Below are 17,077 nucleotides of genomic sequence, written 5' to 3'. Positions count from 1 at the left end.
TGACACCCCTGCTCTAGAAGTACTCGTATGCAAATGTGTTTTCCCTGTGTGATGTCGCAGACTTCTCAATATCCATTTGAGCCATATTTTACTCTTTTTGTATTTAAAGGGTTAGTTCACCCAATAATCAAAATTATGTAATTAATAACTCACCCTCATGTCGTTCCAAACCAGTGAGACCTCCGTTTAACTGTTTCAAAAAGATACGGTGTCCTGGCATTTTATCCTACCCTGTCAGATTTTCCTACCCGGGTTTACTGCGCACACGCACATCAATATCGCATCCTTTGTCTCATGCTAAACAAAGATATTTAATGTATCTGCTTTACTGTAAGGGTAGGTTTAGGGTTGGGGTAGTTGTAGACGTTAATAAAAACGCAATCTAATTGGTAGAAAATAATATTTTTTGTTGGTTTCCTGTAGCTGTATCCCTTCTAGCTACAACCGCGAATATAACACATAATTACTGTATTTGCAGTACTGTAAGGGTATGATTAGGGTCGTGGTAGGTGTAGACGTTAATAAACCATAACTTTACAGTAGAATTTTTCGTTGTGGAATTGTACTACCCACTGTTTTAGTGGGAGGTAGGAAAATCTGACAGCGTAGGACAAATCGACAGAACACCGGTTACATCGAATGGTTCATTCGCGAACCGGATATCACAAACTGCTTTGTTTTGAACTCTTTCACAACAGACCCGGAAGAGAAGACAATGGTGAATAAAGTCATAGTTTTTGCTATTTTTGGACCAAAATGTATTTCCGATGCTTCAAAATATTCTAACTGACCCTCTGATGTCACATGGACTACTTTGATTATGTGTTTCTTACCTTTCTGGACATGGACAGTATACCGTACACAATGCTTCAATGGAGGGACAGAGAGCTCTCGGACTAAATCTAAAATATCTTAAACTGTGTCCCGAAGATGAACGGAGGTATTATGGGTTTGTAACAACATGAGGGTGAGTTATTAATTACACAATTTTGATTATTGGGTGAACTAACCCTTTAAGAGGATGTTTTAATCTATGAAACTTACAGGATGTTTTAATGGTACAAAAACATTTTATAAGTCAAAAGTTTAAATTAGATTTTTCATGTCACAATTTCATTAAAGACAAATGTCACATCACAGAGATTTTATGTTAATTCTGTCATCAGTTACACTCCAAAGTCCATCCATTTTCATAGGATAAACAACATCTTGGACATTCTGCTAAGTGTTTTTGTGTTCTAAACAAGGAAGTAAGTTATATGGGTTTGGAGCGCCATGGAAGTTTTTAGATGAACTTTCACTTCAACAAAATATCTCTGGTCATTATATTTAGAGACAAGTCGATCCATTTAGATACAAGGCAATTCTACTCTGTTGTTTCTTAATATCAACATTCCTGTCCTCACAAGCCATCTAAAGCATTTTATCTCTCCACTTATATTTGATTTTTATCATGGCTTTTATAATTCCCTCTGAGCTTCTGTATGTCATTTCTTTGACATCCAGTGGCAAGCACAAACCCACACGGTTCTGTTTTCTTTTCCTTCCCCCTGCTGTCAACGTGCTGTCACACACGATAAGCACAAGAAGTGAGGCACCCGCACACATCACACTGCCGAGATGCTGGAAAAAAAGAAAGAAAAAAATATTACCTAAACCTGCTCTGCTCCCATCTCTCCTGGAGATTATCACTTAGAATGTGCTTAGAGTGACGGCCGTGTAGAAGACATGAAAACAGTGTTGCTCACATCACAGCACTCTTGTTTAGTGGAGTGTGACATCATTTGCATCAAAAGTGTTCTTTAATCTAACATTTCAACACAGGCGAAACTGAAACAGAGTTGGCATGAGCAAATGATAAAGAGATTAGCATCTCAGTCCACTGAGGAAGAATAGATTTGAGCTCTGAAAAAGTATTTGGACACTTCAAGTCACACTTAAAATGTCTGAATGACATTGATAGCTAAATATCAAAGCAAAATAAATCGTCTTCATTTCTGTCACTTGACTGAGTTTGGGTTCATTGCTGCTGTCATCCTTTGTCTTGCTATGTTGAAGACACTATTCAGTAATATCATCGATTTGACGAAACTTAACGGGGTCATATGATGATTTTTTAAAGATCATTATTTTGTGTATTTGGTGTAACAGAATATGCTGACATGCTTTAATGTTCAAAAATCACATTATTTTTCAAATACTGTACATTATTGTAGGTCCTCTATGGCCCGCCTCTCTCAAACACATTGTTTTCTACAAAGTCCCTCCTTCCGACAAGCACAGTCTGCTCTGATTGGCCAACAGTGCATTGTGATTGGCCAAACGTCATAAGCAATTGTCAGAAATGTAATGCCCCTTTCAATAATTGCGAGCTTCATCTATCAAAATAAATGTAATGACCTTAGTTTTACCATCAGTTCAAGCCCAAAAGGGGAACAGAGTCACAGGACAGACACAGTGATGAAGCTCGTATGTGTTTGCAGTTCACAAGCCACAGACCGTTAAGACAGCTGACTCCACTGTGATGTGACCATCTCTCTATCACAGCAGCGCATTCACGCGCACACACGATGCGCAAAACTCTGCATTTGGACAGTCAATAGCAAATACTTAAACTAATAACAAAACATACTTACATTAGCTGATTCAGAAGCACCAGACTGTCATAGCGAAGCCAGAAATGCCTCTTCACCTAGGTTCACGAAACGGTTGTCCATAAAATGTGTTGGTGTTCTGTTGTAACTTGTAAGTAATCTTTGTAAGTAAGTTCTTAAATGCATCTACTTTCAGAAAGCCAAATGAAGTGCTTTTACTTTCGCCTAGAAGCACACAGCATCTCCCTGACATGGCTGTTTCAACACTAACTGCGTTTACGGACCACGTCTTCTTTCTTTGCGTGAACATTTGGGCAGCATTAAGCAAATATTTCCACATAAGCCCCTTTCACACTGCGATTCAGGAAAATACACAGGTAATGTGTCTCGGCAATTGTTCCTGGGTCACTAGATTTCGCCCCCTTCACACAACCAGTGATTACCCGGAATATATGCATGCATTCACACACAACCCGTAACGGTTCCGTAATGACACGTGACATCAGGCTGTGACGTATAATGTACGAGTCGAAAACATTAGGCACGTTAACGTTCCTTTAAACTGGCGAATGATCTCAGCTTCAGTGCTGACAGTGAGGAACTACCTGATCTCTGCTTCTTTACAGTTTGTACATATTTTTTCGTCGCGAATGTTGATCTGCCTTCAAAACACCTGGTAAAAGAGTCGCAGCATAATGTTCGTCATCACTAAAACACGGCATTTGTTCTGACATTTGTTCACATAGAGCTTGTTCTGGGGCTGAACCCAGCAATGTTACTAGGTCCCCAACCCAGGATCAATCTTGGAATCAATCCCAGGACATATTCGCGTTCACACAGTAGGCGATCCAGCAATGTTCTGGCAATTTTACGGGTCCAACGTATAGTGTGAAAGGAGCTATTGTGACGTAGACATGTGGGGGCATGTTTGAATGAGCTGCTTTAGGGGGGCGTGACAGAGTCTTAACTTTGATAAAGAATATCTCTTTGGCTTTTAGACTTTAGTATTTGCAACTTCAGGGATCTTATGTATGCACAATCAGCTTGTAACACTCCAAAGACAAAAGAAAACTTGAAATCATATCATATGACCCCTTTAAACTATGGGATGAGAATAAAATATGAACTGAATTGAAAAATAATGACAATTGGCTTTATAGCTGAATTGTTTATACATTTTGAAAGATGGACACCGTTACTGAACTGAATTGAATCAACACTGAACTGACTCAAGCTGAATAATGACTAGGTTTGTGTACTGAAACAAATTTCACCATTTTATTTAATTTCAATTCAAAAGCTTAGGATTTGATTTGATTCCGATTATTTTGGATATATATTAGGTACAGTACATGGCAAATCCTTCAACTAATGCTGTAAAATATATACGATTCAGTTAGTACTATATTACTATAATATTAAAAGGTTAAAACAGAATTTTATACAAATTACATTTATTTATTATTATTATTTTGTGTTGCTACTAGTATTAAAGCGGAAGAGATCATCAATTTGCATGTACCTTACACTTACACTGCCGCTTCTCTTGAATTGAGGCTCTACAGCGATCTGTCACTCTACACTAAACAATGCCAAAAAGTTACTTATTGTTTGAATATTGTAATAAAATGGACAGAATTTGAAATCAGAGACATTTCACAGAATATTTAGATATCTAAGGTTAACTCACCTTTATTCATATGACGATTCATACAATAAAGTTTGTTTCAAAGAAGTTTCACTATAACAAACAAGAAAATAACAGAATAAATGATGCAAACTTCAAACATGAAACTAATTCTTCTGTAAAGATTTCTAAAAAGACAATAGTGTCATTATTCAGTTCAAAGCAGATCAGAGTTGATTCTGTTTAAGATTAAGCAAAGTGATTCTCCTTAGCCCGTACACATTTTAAGTTTGGACCAAAACTAAATGAACTAAAGCTTGCTAAAGCTTTCTGGGTGGTAACCAGTAACGTAGAATAAACTGTGAATTTAGGAGATACCTGAGTGGCATTACTGTACAGAAATAGACATGCAACATCAGAGCTATTTTTAAATGCTGTCAGAGGAAGGAAGACTAACATTTCAGCGAGGGAAATAATTGGGCAATGTTCCTTAACATGTCAAATCACTTACAATTACAAAAACAGACACTACTGTCTACAGTGGAGTGTCTAAAAGATAGCTATAGAGATTAAATATAATGAATGAAATACAGTTGCATTAAGCATGCACTGTACAGTGCATTGAGGGAAAACAGAATGTACTATAACACTATTATAATCTATGCACTACTACAAATGTTTGGTCATGTTCTTTCCAGATTATATTCAACACTGTAGACAAAAGAGATAACATACAATATGATATAAAGAAGACAGATAGAACAGTATATACTTATAAAGGACTGAAGCAGGAGATCATAGAATAATCACGTAGTATCACAGAGGAGAATGTACTACTAGGCCTATATAGAATTTGTACAAAATGTATTATTGAAAAGGAAAACAGCATTTAGAACAGAGAAGTACACTTTACTGACTATAGAAAACCAGAAAGAGCAGTATACTAATGGCAATTGAGAAGTGAAACAGTTAACTATAGAGAAAGCAGAATGTATTTTAGACTATACTGACCTCATGCAGAATATACTATTGAGATAAAGTAGTAAATCAGAATGTAGAATAGAGGAGTACCCACCACTGACAAGAGAGGAGGCATACAGCGGCACAGAATGAACAACAGAGAAGTCATGCAGCGCTGAACAGGGACTGCGGTCAAGCCAGCCGCGGTTTGAAAGTACACGGTCAAGCCAGCCGCACTTTTTTTTTTGTTTGTGCGTCTAATCGTGCACTGACGGTACGGGTGCAGGGAGCGGTCAAAATAGATGTAAAGAAGCTGTCGTAACGGCGTTTCCTTTATACTTTTTCTGATATTTTCAAAAGTTCACGGGTGCCCACCCCCTCCCAAAAAAAATAAATTAAATAAAATCTGCATAAAACGTCATTTAACCCATAAAAAGAACTTAAAGGGACATCAGAATATTTATGTATTGCTATTTCATGTCATGATATAAATAATGCATTTTTTTAAATGACTTGAACATTGAATTAATGTTTCTGAATACATTATTTTTGTACATTAACATTTTTATTTTACATTAATATATATAATTTATCAATGTGTATATATATATATATATATATATATATATATATATATATATATATATATATATATATTATATATATATATTTTATATATATATTGTATATATACATTTTATAAATATATATTTTAAATATATATATATATATATATGTGTGTGTGTGTGTGTGTATAATATATATATATATATATTATATATATTATATATATATATTTTATATATATATATTATATATATATATTTTATATATATATTATATATAAATATATATATATATATATATATATATATATATATATATATATATATATATATATTCTATATATATTTTATATATATATATATATATATATATTATATATTATATATATATGTTATATATACATTTTATAAATATACATTTTATATATATATATAATATATATATATATATATATATATATATATATATATATCAACATTGATACAATATGTAATGCGTATGTGTGTGTTGTTTGTGTGTGTATACCTTTCAACTAATAGTGATCCTGACTATTGCTGTATTTTTTTTCAAGTTAAAGCTATTATAAAATTTTTGTACAATTTAAAGGCAAATCACTCCAAAAGTCAATGTGCATTTTCACTCTTTTCTCATAAAAAGCACTAACTCATAAAATGCTTTCCTTAAAAGGTTTGCTCCTTTTTCCAATTGATAACTTTTAACAGTGACCCAGAATATTACTGAATTAATTTTTTAAGTTATTTTACTGTATAGCGTTGGAGAAAATTAATGGCAAAATAACTCCAGAAAAGTGCATTTTAGCACCTGCACCGTTACCCATTTTCATACACTCATAAAAATCTTTGCTTCATGGGTTTGCTCTTTCTTTCAGTGGATTCCTATTCACAGTCACTCTTACCATTGATATATTAATTTTCAAATATTTCTACTGTATAGTTTTGGAGAAAACTAAAGCCAAATTCAACTCCAAGAATCTAATCACATAAGCTTTTTAACACCATGTCCCATTTTCAAACATTTACAAAAATCTTTGCTTTATAGGTTTGCTCATTTTTTCACTTGATTCCTATTCACAGTCACTCTGATCATTACTGCGTTAATTTTCAATTATTTTTACTGTATAGTTTTGGAAAAAATCATTGGCAAAATCATGCCTAATCAAAGTTTATTCTATCTGTTGCACCATTACCCATTTTCAAACACTCATAAAAAATCTTTGCTCTATAGGTTTGCTCGTTCTTTCAGTTTATTTCTGTTCACAGTCAATCTGATCATTACTGTATTAAGTTTCAAATATTTCTACTGTATAGTTTTGGAGAAAACTAAAGCCAAAGTCAACCCCAAGCATCTAAGTGCATAAGCACTTAACATCATGTCCCAAATTCAAGCACTCATAAAAATCTTTGCTTTATAGGTTTGCTCACTCTTTCAGTTTATTTCTGTTTACAGTCAATCTGACCATTACTGTATTAAGTTTCAAATAATTCTACTGTATAGTTTTGGAGAAAACTAAAGCCAAAATCAACTCCAAGCATATAAGTGCATAAGCACTTTACATCATGTCCCATTTTCAAGCACTCATAAAAATCTTTGCTTTATAGGTTTGCTCGTTCTTTCAGTTTATTTCTGTTTACAGACAATCTGACCATTACTGTTTTCATTTTTAAATAATTCTACTGTATAGTTTTGGAGAAAACTAAAGCCAAAATCAACTCCAAGCATATAAGTGCATAAGCACTTTACATCATGTCCCATTTTCAAGCACTCATAAAAATCTTTGCTTTATAGGTTTGCTTGTTTTATCAGTTTATTTCTGTTTACAGTCAATCTGACCATTACTGTATTCATTTTTAAATAATTCTACTGTATACTTTTGGAGAAAACTAAAGCCAAAATCAACTCCAAGCATATAAGTGCATAAGCACTTTACATCATGTCCCATTTTCAAGCACTCATAAAAATCTTTGCTTTATAGGTTTGCTTGTTTTATCAGTTTATTTCTGTTTACAGTCAATCTGACCATTACTGTATTCATTTTTAAATAATTCTACTGTATACTTTTGGAGAAAACCAAAGCCAAAATCAACCCCAAGCATCTAAGTGCATAAGCACTTTACGTCATTTCCTATTATCAAACACTCATAAAAATCTTTGCTTTATAGGTTTGCTCGTTCTTTCTGTTTATTTCTGTTTACAGTCAATCTGACCATTACTGTATTACGTTTCAAATATTTCTACTGTATAGTTTTGGAGAAAAATAAAGCCAAAATCAACCACCAAGCATCTAAGTGCATAAGCACTTTACATCATTTCCTATTTTCAAACACTCATAAAAATCTTTGCTTTATAGGTTTGATCGTTCTTTCTGTTTATTTCTGTTAACAGTCAATCTGACCATTACTCTATCAATTTTCAAATATTTCTACTGTATAGTTTTGGAGAAAACTAAAGCCAAAATCAACCTCAAGCATCTAAGTGCATACACACTTTACATAATTTCCTATTTTCAAACACTCATAAAAATCTTTGCTTTATAGGTTTGCTCATTCTTTCAGTTTATTTCTGTTTACAGTCAATCTGTCCATTACTGTATTAAGTTTCAAATATTTCTACTGTATAGTTTTGGAGAAAACTGAAGCCAAAATCAACCCCAAGCATCGAAGTGCATAAGCACTTTACATCATGTGCCATTTTCAAGCACTCATAAAAATCTTTGCTTTATAGGTTTGCTCACTCTTTCAGTTTATTTTTGTTTACAGTCAATCTGACCATTACTGTATTAAGTTTCAAATATTTCTACTGTATAGTTTTGGAGAAAACTGAAGCCAAAATCAACCCCAAGCATCTAAGTGCATAAGCACTTTACATCATGTGCCATTTTCAAGCACTCATAAAAATCTTTGCTTTATAGGTTTGCTCACTCTTTCAGTTTATTTTTGTTTACAGTCAATCTGACCATTACTGTATTAGGTTCCAAATATTTCTACTGTATAGTTTTGGAGAAAAACTAAAGCCAAAGTCAACCCCAAGCATCTAAGTGCATAAGCACTTAACATCATGTGCCATTTTCAAGCACTCATAAAAATCTTTGCTTTATAGGTTTGCTCACTCTTTCAGTTTATTTTTGTTTACAGTCAATCTGACCATTACTGTATTAAGTTTCAAATAATTCTACTGTATAGTTTTGGAGAAAACTAAAGCCAAAATCAACTCCAAGCATATAAGTGCATAAGTACTTTACATCATGTGCCATTTTCAAGCACTCATAAAAATCTTTGCTTTATAGGTTTGCTCACTCTTTCAGTTTATTTCTGTTTACAGACAATCTGACCATTACTGTATTAAGTTTCAAATATTTCTACTGTATAGTTTTGGAGAAAACTAAAGCCAAAGTCAACCCCAAGCATCTAAGTGCATAAGCACTTTACATCATGTGCCATTTTCAAGCACTCATAAAAATCTTTGCTTTATAGGTTTGCTCACTCTTTCAGTTTATTTCTGTTTACAGTCAATCTGACCATTACTGTATTAAGTTTCAAATATTTCTACTGTATAGTTTTGGAGAAAACTAAAGCCAAAATCAACTCCAAGCATATAAGTGCATAAGCACTTTACATCATGTGCCATTTTCAAGCACTCATAAAAATCTTTGCTTTATAGGTTTGCTCACTCTTTCAGTTTATTTCTGTTTACAGTCAATCTGACCATTACTGTATTACGTTTCAAATATTTCTACTGTATAGTTTTGGAGAAAAATAAAGCCAAAGTCAACCCCAAGCATCTAAGTGCATAAGCACTTTACATCATTCCTATTTTCAAACACTCATAAAAATCTTTTCTTTATAGGTTTGATCGTTCTTTCTGTTTATTTCTGTTAACAGTCAATCTGACCATTACTCTATCAATTTTCAAATATTTCTACTGTATAGTTTTGGAGAAAACTAAAGCCAAAATCAACCTCAAGCATCTAAGTGCATACACACTTTACATAATTTCCTATTTTCAAACACTCATAAAAATCTTTGCTTTATAGGTTTGCTCATTCTTTCAGTTTATTTCTGTTTACAGTCAATCTGTCCATTACTGTATTAAGTTTCAAATATTTCTACTGTATAGTTTTGGAGAAAACTGAAGCCAAAATCAACCCCAAGCATCGAAGTGCATAAGCACTTTACATCATGTGCCATTTTCAAGCACTCATAAAAATCTTTGCTTTATAGGTTTGCTCACTCTTTCAGTTTATTTTTGTTTACAGTCAATCTGACCATTACTGTATTAAGTTTCAAATATTTCTACTGTATAGTTTTGGAGAAAACTGAAGCCAAAATCAACCCCAAGCATCTAAGTGCATAAGCACTTTACATCATGTGCCATTTTCAAGCACTCATAAAAATCTTTGCTTTATAGGTTTGCTCACTCTTTCAGTTTATTTTTGTTTACAGTCAATCTGACCATTACTGTATTAGGTTCCAAATATTTCTACTGTATAGTTTTGGAGAAAACTAAAGCCAAAGTCAACCCCAAGCATCTAAGTGCATAAGCACTTAACATCATGTGCCATTTTCAAGCACTCATAAAAATCTTTGCTTTATAGGTTTGCTCACTCTTTCAGTTTATTCTGTTTACAGACAATCTGACCATTACTGTATTAAGTTTCAAATATTTCTACTGTATAGTTTTGGAGAAAACTAAAGCCAAAGTCAACCCCAAGCATCTAAGTGCATAAGCACTTTACATCATGTGCCATTTTCAAGCACTCATAAAAATCTTTGCTTTATAGGTTTGCTCACTCTTTCAGTTTATTTCTGTTTACAGTCAATCTGACCATTACTGTATTAAGTTTCAAATATTTCTACTGTATAGTTTTGGAGAAAACTAAAGCCAAAATCAACTCCAAGCATATAAGTGCATAAGCACTTTACATCATGTGCCATTTTCAAGCACTCATAAAAATCTTTGCTTTATAGGTTTGCTCACTCTTTCAGTTTATTTCTGTTTACAGTCAATCTGACCATTACTGTATTACGTTTCAAATATTTCTACTGTATAGTTTTGGAGAAAAATAAAGCCAAAATCAACCACCAAGCATCTAAGTGCATAAGCACTTTACATCATTTCCTATTTTCAAGCACTCATAAAAACCTTTGCTTTATAGGTTTGCTCGTTCTTTCAGTTTATTTCTGTTTACAGTCAATCTGACCATTACTGTATTAGGTTTCAAATATTTCTACTGTATAGTTTTGGAGAAAACTAAAGCCAAATTCAACCTCAAGCATCTAAGTGCATAAGCACTTTACATCATGTGCCATTTTCAAGCACTCATAAAAATCTTTGCTTTATAGGTTTGCTCACTCTTTCAGTTTATTTCTGTTTACAGTCAATCTGACCATTACTGTATTAAGTTTCAAATATTTCTACTGTATAGTTTTGGAGAAAACTAAAGCCAAAATCAACTCCAAGCATATAAGTGCATAAGCACTTTACATCATGTGCCATTTTCAAGCACTCATAAAAATCTTTGCTTTATAGGTTTGCTCACTCTTTCAGTTTATTTCTGTTTACAGTCAATCTGACCATTACTGTATTACGTTTTCAAATATTTCTACTGTATAGTTTTGGAGAAAAATAAAGCCAAAATCAACCACCAAGCATCTAAGTGCATAAGCACTTTACATCATTTCCTATTTTCAAGCACTCATAAAAAACCTTTGCTTTATAGGTTTGCTCGTTCTTTCAGTTTATTTCTGTTTACAGTCAATCTGACCATTACTGTATTAGGTTTCAAATATTTCTACTGTATAGTTTTGGAGAAAACTAAAGCCAAAATCAACCTCAAGCATCTAAGTGCATACGCACTTTACATAATTTCCTATTTTCAAACACTCATAAAAATCTTTGCTTTATAGGTTTGCCTCATTCTTTCAGTTTATTTCTGTTTACAGTCAATCTGACCATTACTGTATTAAGTTTCAAATATTTCTACTGTATAGTTTTGGGAGAAAACTAAAGCCAAAGTCAACCCCAAGCATCTAAGTGCATAAGCACTTTACATCATGTGCCATTTTCAAGCACTCATAAAAATCTTTGCTTTATAGGTTTGCTCACTCTTTCAGTTTATTTTTGTTTACAGTCAATCTGACCATTACTGTATTAGGTTTCCAAATATTTCTACTGTATAGTTTTGGAGAAAACTAAAGCCAAATTCAACCCCAAGCATCTAAGTGCATAAGCACTTAACATCATGTCCATTTTCAAGCACTCATAAAAATCTTTGCTTTATAGGTTTGCTCGTTCTTTCAGTTTATTTCTGTTTACAGTCAATCTGTCCATTACTGTATTAAGTTTCAAATATTTCTACTGTATAGTTTTGGAGAAAAACCAAAGCCAAATCAACCCCAAGCATCTAAGTGCATAAGCACTTTACATCATTTCCTATTTATCAAACACTCATAAAAATCTTGCTTTATAGGTTTGCTCGTTCTTTCAAAATTATTTCTGTTTACAGTCAATCTGACCATTACTGTATTAGGTTTCAAATATTTCTACTGTATAGTTTTGGAAAACTAAAGCCAAATCAACCCCAAGCATCTAAGTGCATAAGCACTTTACATCATGTCCCATTTTCAAGCACTCATAAAAATCTTTGCTTTATAGGTTTGCTCGTTCTTTCAGTTTATTTCTGTTTACAGTCAATCTGACCATTACTGTATTAAGTTTCAAATATTTCTACTGTATAGTTTTGGAGAAAACTAAAGCCAAAATCAACCCCAAGCATCTAAGTGCATAAGCACTTTACATCATGTGCCATTTTCAAGCACTCATAAAAATCTTTGCTTTATAGGTTTGCTCGTTCTTTCAGTTTATTTCTGTTTACAGTCAATCTGACCATTACTGTATTAAGTTTCAAATATTTCTACTGTATAGTTTTGGAGAAAACTAAAGCCAAAATCAACCCCAAGCATCTAAGTGCATGTCCCATTTTCAAGCACTCATAAAAATTTGCTTTATAGGTTTGCTCGTTCTTTCTGTTTATTTCTGTTAACAGTCAATCTGACCATTACTGTATCAAGTTTCAAATATTTCTACTGTATAGTTTTGGAGAAAACTAAAGCCAAAATCAACCCCAAGCATCTAAGTGCATAAGCACTTTGCATCATGTGCCATTTTCAAGCACTCATAAAAATCTTTGCTTTATAGGTTTGCTCGTTCTTTCAGTTTATTTCTGTTTACGGTCAATCTGACCATTACTGTATTAAGTTTCAAATATTTTTACTGTATTGTTTTTGAGAAAACTAAAGCCAAATTCAACCCCAAGCATCTAAGTGCAGAAGCACTTTGCATCATGTCCCATTTTCAAGCTCTCATAAAAATCTTTGCTTTATATGTTTGCTTGTTCTTCCAGTTTATTTCTGTTTACAGTCAATATGACCATTACTGTATGCACTAATAAAAATCTTTGCTTTATAGGTTTGCTCTTTCTTTTAGTTTATTCCTATTCACAGTCACTCTGACCGTTAATGTTTTAATTTTCATGTTTCTACTGTATAGTTTTGGAGAAAACTAAAGCCAAACTCACCCCAAGCATCTAAGTACATAAGCACTTTCACACCATGTCCCATTTTCAAACACTCATAAAATTAGTTCCTTCATAGGTTTTCTTATTCTGTCAATTGATTGCTTTTACAGTTTTCTAAATAATTAAATCATGCACAATTTTGAAAAACATAAAAAGCTTTAAGTCTGGACTAAGCCATTTACAGACAGTTGACTGATTGTTTTCATGTTTCCTTTCAACTAAAATTCATAATACAACTACAGTAGAGATCTTCTGTTTTACCTTAACCTTAGAGCATTTCTAATAAACAACATTCATAGTTTCATTCAGCCTGTTTATCACAAGAAATTGTACGTTTATTTCTGAAAATGAAGTTTTAAGACCAAGTGATTCATTTAAAATTTTTGTTAGAAAGTGTAGTTTGCTTTATATCTTTCATATATCTAGTGAGATACTGTAGGATATATATATATATATAAAAAAACAATTTGTGTATTGAAGCCATTTTATTTTATTTAACATAAAAAATTAACTACACTAACAAGTGCAACTGACTTCACAAACTGTTTAAACAGAAAAAACAGACATTCACAAACATAAATAAAAAGATGTATCCCTGAGACTGTGCATATAATGAAAATTGTAAAACTTAAATTACTAATAAAATTACTTCACACTTGACATTTGCAAAACTTAACTTTACATGGCTATATTAAAATGAATTGAAAACAATTTAAATACTACTGAAACAATAACAATTTAAACATGTAAAGCAATGTATATAGTAAATAGTAATGTAAATAGTAATGAACCATACTTCCCATACACACATTTTACTTCCCACATTGGCTTAGATTTTGCCAGTACAATTGGGGCAGTGCCAGTCATCATCCCCAGTAATTGCATTTTGGGGTATCTGTGCACAGTTCGGATGATACCACCTCTTGCATGAAGTACATTCAACCATGACTTCATTGCAGTGTGCAGTCCTGCATAAGCAGTACACATTCACAAGTGTTTGTGTGGATTTTGCCTTGTTAAGTCTTGGCTCTGTTTTGAAAAGCATTCGTCCCTTCTGGAAAGAAGATACAAGTTCTGCTCTCAATCTACCCTCGCGGAACTGGCAGTTTTCTGGCCTCAGGTTACAGCATAATACAAAAGCAAATGCTATTGCAAACAAGCCACAGTTGCTAGAATTTGACTGTTGTTGGACAACAGGGTAAGTAACCAAAAATTGGTCTTCCACTGGCCTAAGCAACCAAGACAGGATTTGTTTTTCTTTGTTGTACATCACGGTTGATAGACTGTCGTATATGCAAACCTGATTTTTTGGGCAAAACAGGTTGCTAGCAGTTACCCAGTGGTTGCCCCCAGTGTGTAGAATTTGTACAAACTGCCCGCTTGGAGTACCCACAACACCTCCATTATGTAAAACACTGAATAAAAGAGTTGACTGAAAGCCATCGATGTGTGGGTACTCATTTGCAAGCAAGTAAGATGCAAAATCAATGTCATCACTGCTAAGCCAATGGTGTGGATGGAGTAAGGCAGTCATTTTGCTACCTTTTGGGGCCTGTGGATTAATTTTTAGTCTTTTTACTGAGATATTTTTGGAGGGGTCTGCTCCTTGCCAGCGTGGACCATAATTCTTGTTAATAGATTTTTTTGTACTGCCATGTTTGCTTGGGAGAATGTCAGTTTTCTGTAAAAGTTCCTGTGTAAAAAAAAATTATTTATTAAAGTCTGATAGATAGATACATTTAAATATAGATAGATAGAGAGATAGATAATATAATACTTTATTACTATTATAATTTATTTTTTACTTTATTATGAACTATTAACTTTAACTATTCACCTTGTGAAAATGTTAATTTATGAGGACATACCTTATCTGGCTTGTTTCCAGTCAAACTGGGGTCAGAGACTGTCTTCTGTCCTTCCACTGGCTTCTGGCGGACTTTAACTGCAGCCTAAACAATTCACATCACATAACGGAAGTGTTTTTGCTCACTGGAAAAAATCTCGACACCATATCCAACTGTAAGACAATACAAAGAAGCATGCTGAAGACATACCTTATCTGGCTTGTTTCCAGTCACACTGGGGTCAGAGACTGTCTTCTGTCCTTCCACTGGCTTCTGGCGGACTTTAACTGCAGCCTAAACAATTCACATCACATAACGGAAGTGTTTTTGCTCACTGGAAAAAGTCTCGACACCATATCCAACTGTAAGACAATACAAAGAAGCATGCTGAAGACATACCTTATCTGGCTTGTTTCCAGCCACACTGGGGTCAGAGACTGTCTTCTGTCCTTCCACTGGCTTCTGGCGGACTTTAACTGCAGCCTAAACAATTCACATCACATAACGGAAGTGTTTTTGCTCACTGGAAAAAGTCTCGACACCATATCCAACTGTAAGACAATACAAAGAAGCATGCTGAAGACATACCTTATCTGGCTTGTTTCCAGCCACACTGGGGTCAGAGACTGTCTTCTGTCCTTCCACTGGCTTCTGGCGGACTTTAACTGCAGCCTAAACAATTCACATCACATAACGGAAGTGTTTTTGCTCACTGGAAAAAGTCTCGACACCATATCCAACTGTAAGACAATACAAAGAAGCATGCTGAAGACATACCTTATCTGGCTTGTTTCCAGCCACACTGGGGTCAGAGACTGTCTTCTGTCCTTCCACTGGCTTCTGGCGGACTTTAACTGCAGCCTAAACAATTCACATCACATAACGGAAGTGTTTTTGCTCACTGGAAAAAGTCTCGACACCATATCCAACTGTAAGACAATACAAAGAAGCATGCTGAAGACATACCTTATCTGGCTTGTTTCCAGCCACACTGGGGTCAGAGACTGTCTTCTGTCCTTCCACTGGCTTCTGGCGGACTTTAACTGCAGCCTAAACAATTCACATCACATAACGGAAGTGTTTTTGCTCACTGGAAAAAGTCTCGACACCATATCCAACTGTAAGACAATACAAAGAAGCATGCTGAAGACATACCTTATCTGGCTTGTTTCCAGCCACACTGGGGTCAGAGACTGTCTTCTGTCCTTCCACTGGCTTCTGGCGGACTTTAACTGCAGCCTAAACAATTCACATCACATAACGGAAGTGTTTTTGCTCACTGGAAAAAGTCTTGACACCATATCCAACTGTAAGACAATACAAAGAAGCATGCTGAAGACATACCTTATCTGGCTTGTTTCCAGCCACACTGGGGTCAGAAACTGTCTTCTGTCCTTCCACTGGCTTCTGGCGGACTTTAACTGCAGCCTAAACAATTCACATCACATAACGGAAGTGTTTTTGCTCACTGGAAAAAGTCTCGACACCATATCCAACTGTAAGACAATACAAAGAAGCATGCTGAAGACATACCTTATCTGGCTTGTTTCCAGCCACACTGGGGTCAGAGACTGTCTTCTGTCCTTCCACTGGCTTCTGGGGACTTTAACTGCAGCCTAAACAATTCACATCACATAACGGAAGTGTTTTTGCTCACTGGAAAAAGTCTCGACACCATATCCAACTGTAAGACAATACAAAGAAGCATGCTGAAGACATACCTTATCTGGCTTGTTTCAGCCACACTGGGGTCAGAGACTGTCTTCTGTCCTTCCACTGGCTTCTGGCGGACTTTAACTGCAGCCTAAACAATTCACATCACATATAAATAAAAATAAATAAATACATTTCTACTCCGAATACAGTGTTTGAAACAAAACTGAATGTA

The 17,077-nt window shown here is 34.3% G+C and overlaps 1 protein-coding gene and 1 long non-coding RNA gene across 4 annotated transcripts in view; both read right to left on the bottom strand.

Annotated features, from left to right (window-relative positions):
• Positions 1-1,132: 1,132 nt before the first annotated feature.
• LOC113053002 (uncharacterized) lies at positions 1,133-5,395 on the bottom strand. 3 transcript variants are annotated; one of them, XR_003277141.1, is made up of 3 exons: positions 5,297-5,395; positions 4,285-4,335; positions 1,133-1,623 (listed from the first exon to the last, which is right to left on the bottom strand). It is a non-coding gene; the product is annotated as an uncharacterized LOC113053002 (long non-coding RNA). The 3 variants fall into 3 exon arrangements; XR_003277142.1 differs by having other exon boundaries at positions 5,233-5,321; XR_003277143.1 differs by lacking the exon at positions 4,285-4,335 and having other exon boundaries at positions 5,297-5,392.
• An 8,776-nt stretch (positions 5,396-14,171) lies between these two features.
• LOC113053801 (uncharacterized) overlaps positions 14,172-17,077 on the bottom strand; it is a 5,390-nt gene continuing 2,484 nt past the window's right edge. The window contains exons 2-12 of the mRNA XM_026219054.1: positions 16,911-16,993; positions 16,723-16,792; positions 16,534-16,617; positions 16,345-16,428; positions 16,156-16,239; positions 15,967-16,050; positions 15,778-15,861; positions 15,589-15,672; positions 15,400-15,483; positions 15,211-15,294; positions 14,172-15,035 (exon numbers count right to left, since the gene is read on the bottom strand). Of these exons, the coding sequence (XP_026074839.1) occupies positions 14,172-15,035; positions 15,211-15,294; positions 15,400-15,483; positions 15,589-15,672; positions 15,778-15,861; positions 15,967-16,050; positions 16,156-16,239; positions 16,345-16,428; positions 16,534-16,617; positions 16,723-16,792; positions 16,911-16,993 (1,689 nt within the window). The remainder of the gene's footprint in view (positions 15,036-15,210; positions 15,295-15,399; positions 15,484-15,588; positions 15,673-15,777; positions 15,862-15,966; positions 16,051-16,155; positions 16,240-16,344; positions 16,429-16,533; positions 16,618-16,722; positions 16,793-16,910; positions 16,994-17,077) is intronic.

Source organism: Carassius auratus, chromosome 34 (assembly GCF_003368295.1).
Source record: "Carassius auratus strain Wakin chromosome 34, ASM336829v1, whole genome shotgun sequence".
Classification (NCBI taxonomy): domain Eukaryota; kingdom Metazoa; phylum Chordata; class Actinopteri; order Cypriniformes; family Cyprinidae; genus Carassius; species Carassius auratus.
Note: the sequence above shows the minus strand (reverse complement) of the source record. Positions and strands in the feature narration are given on the sequence as shown.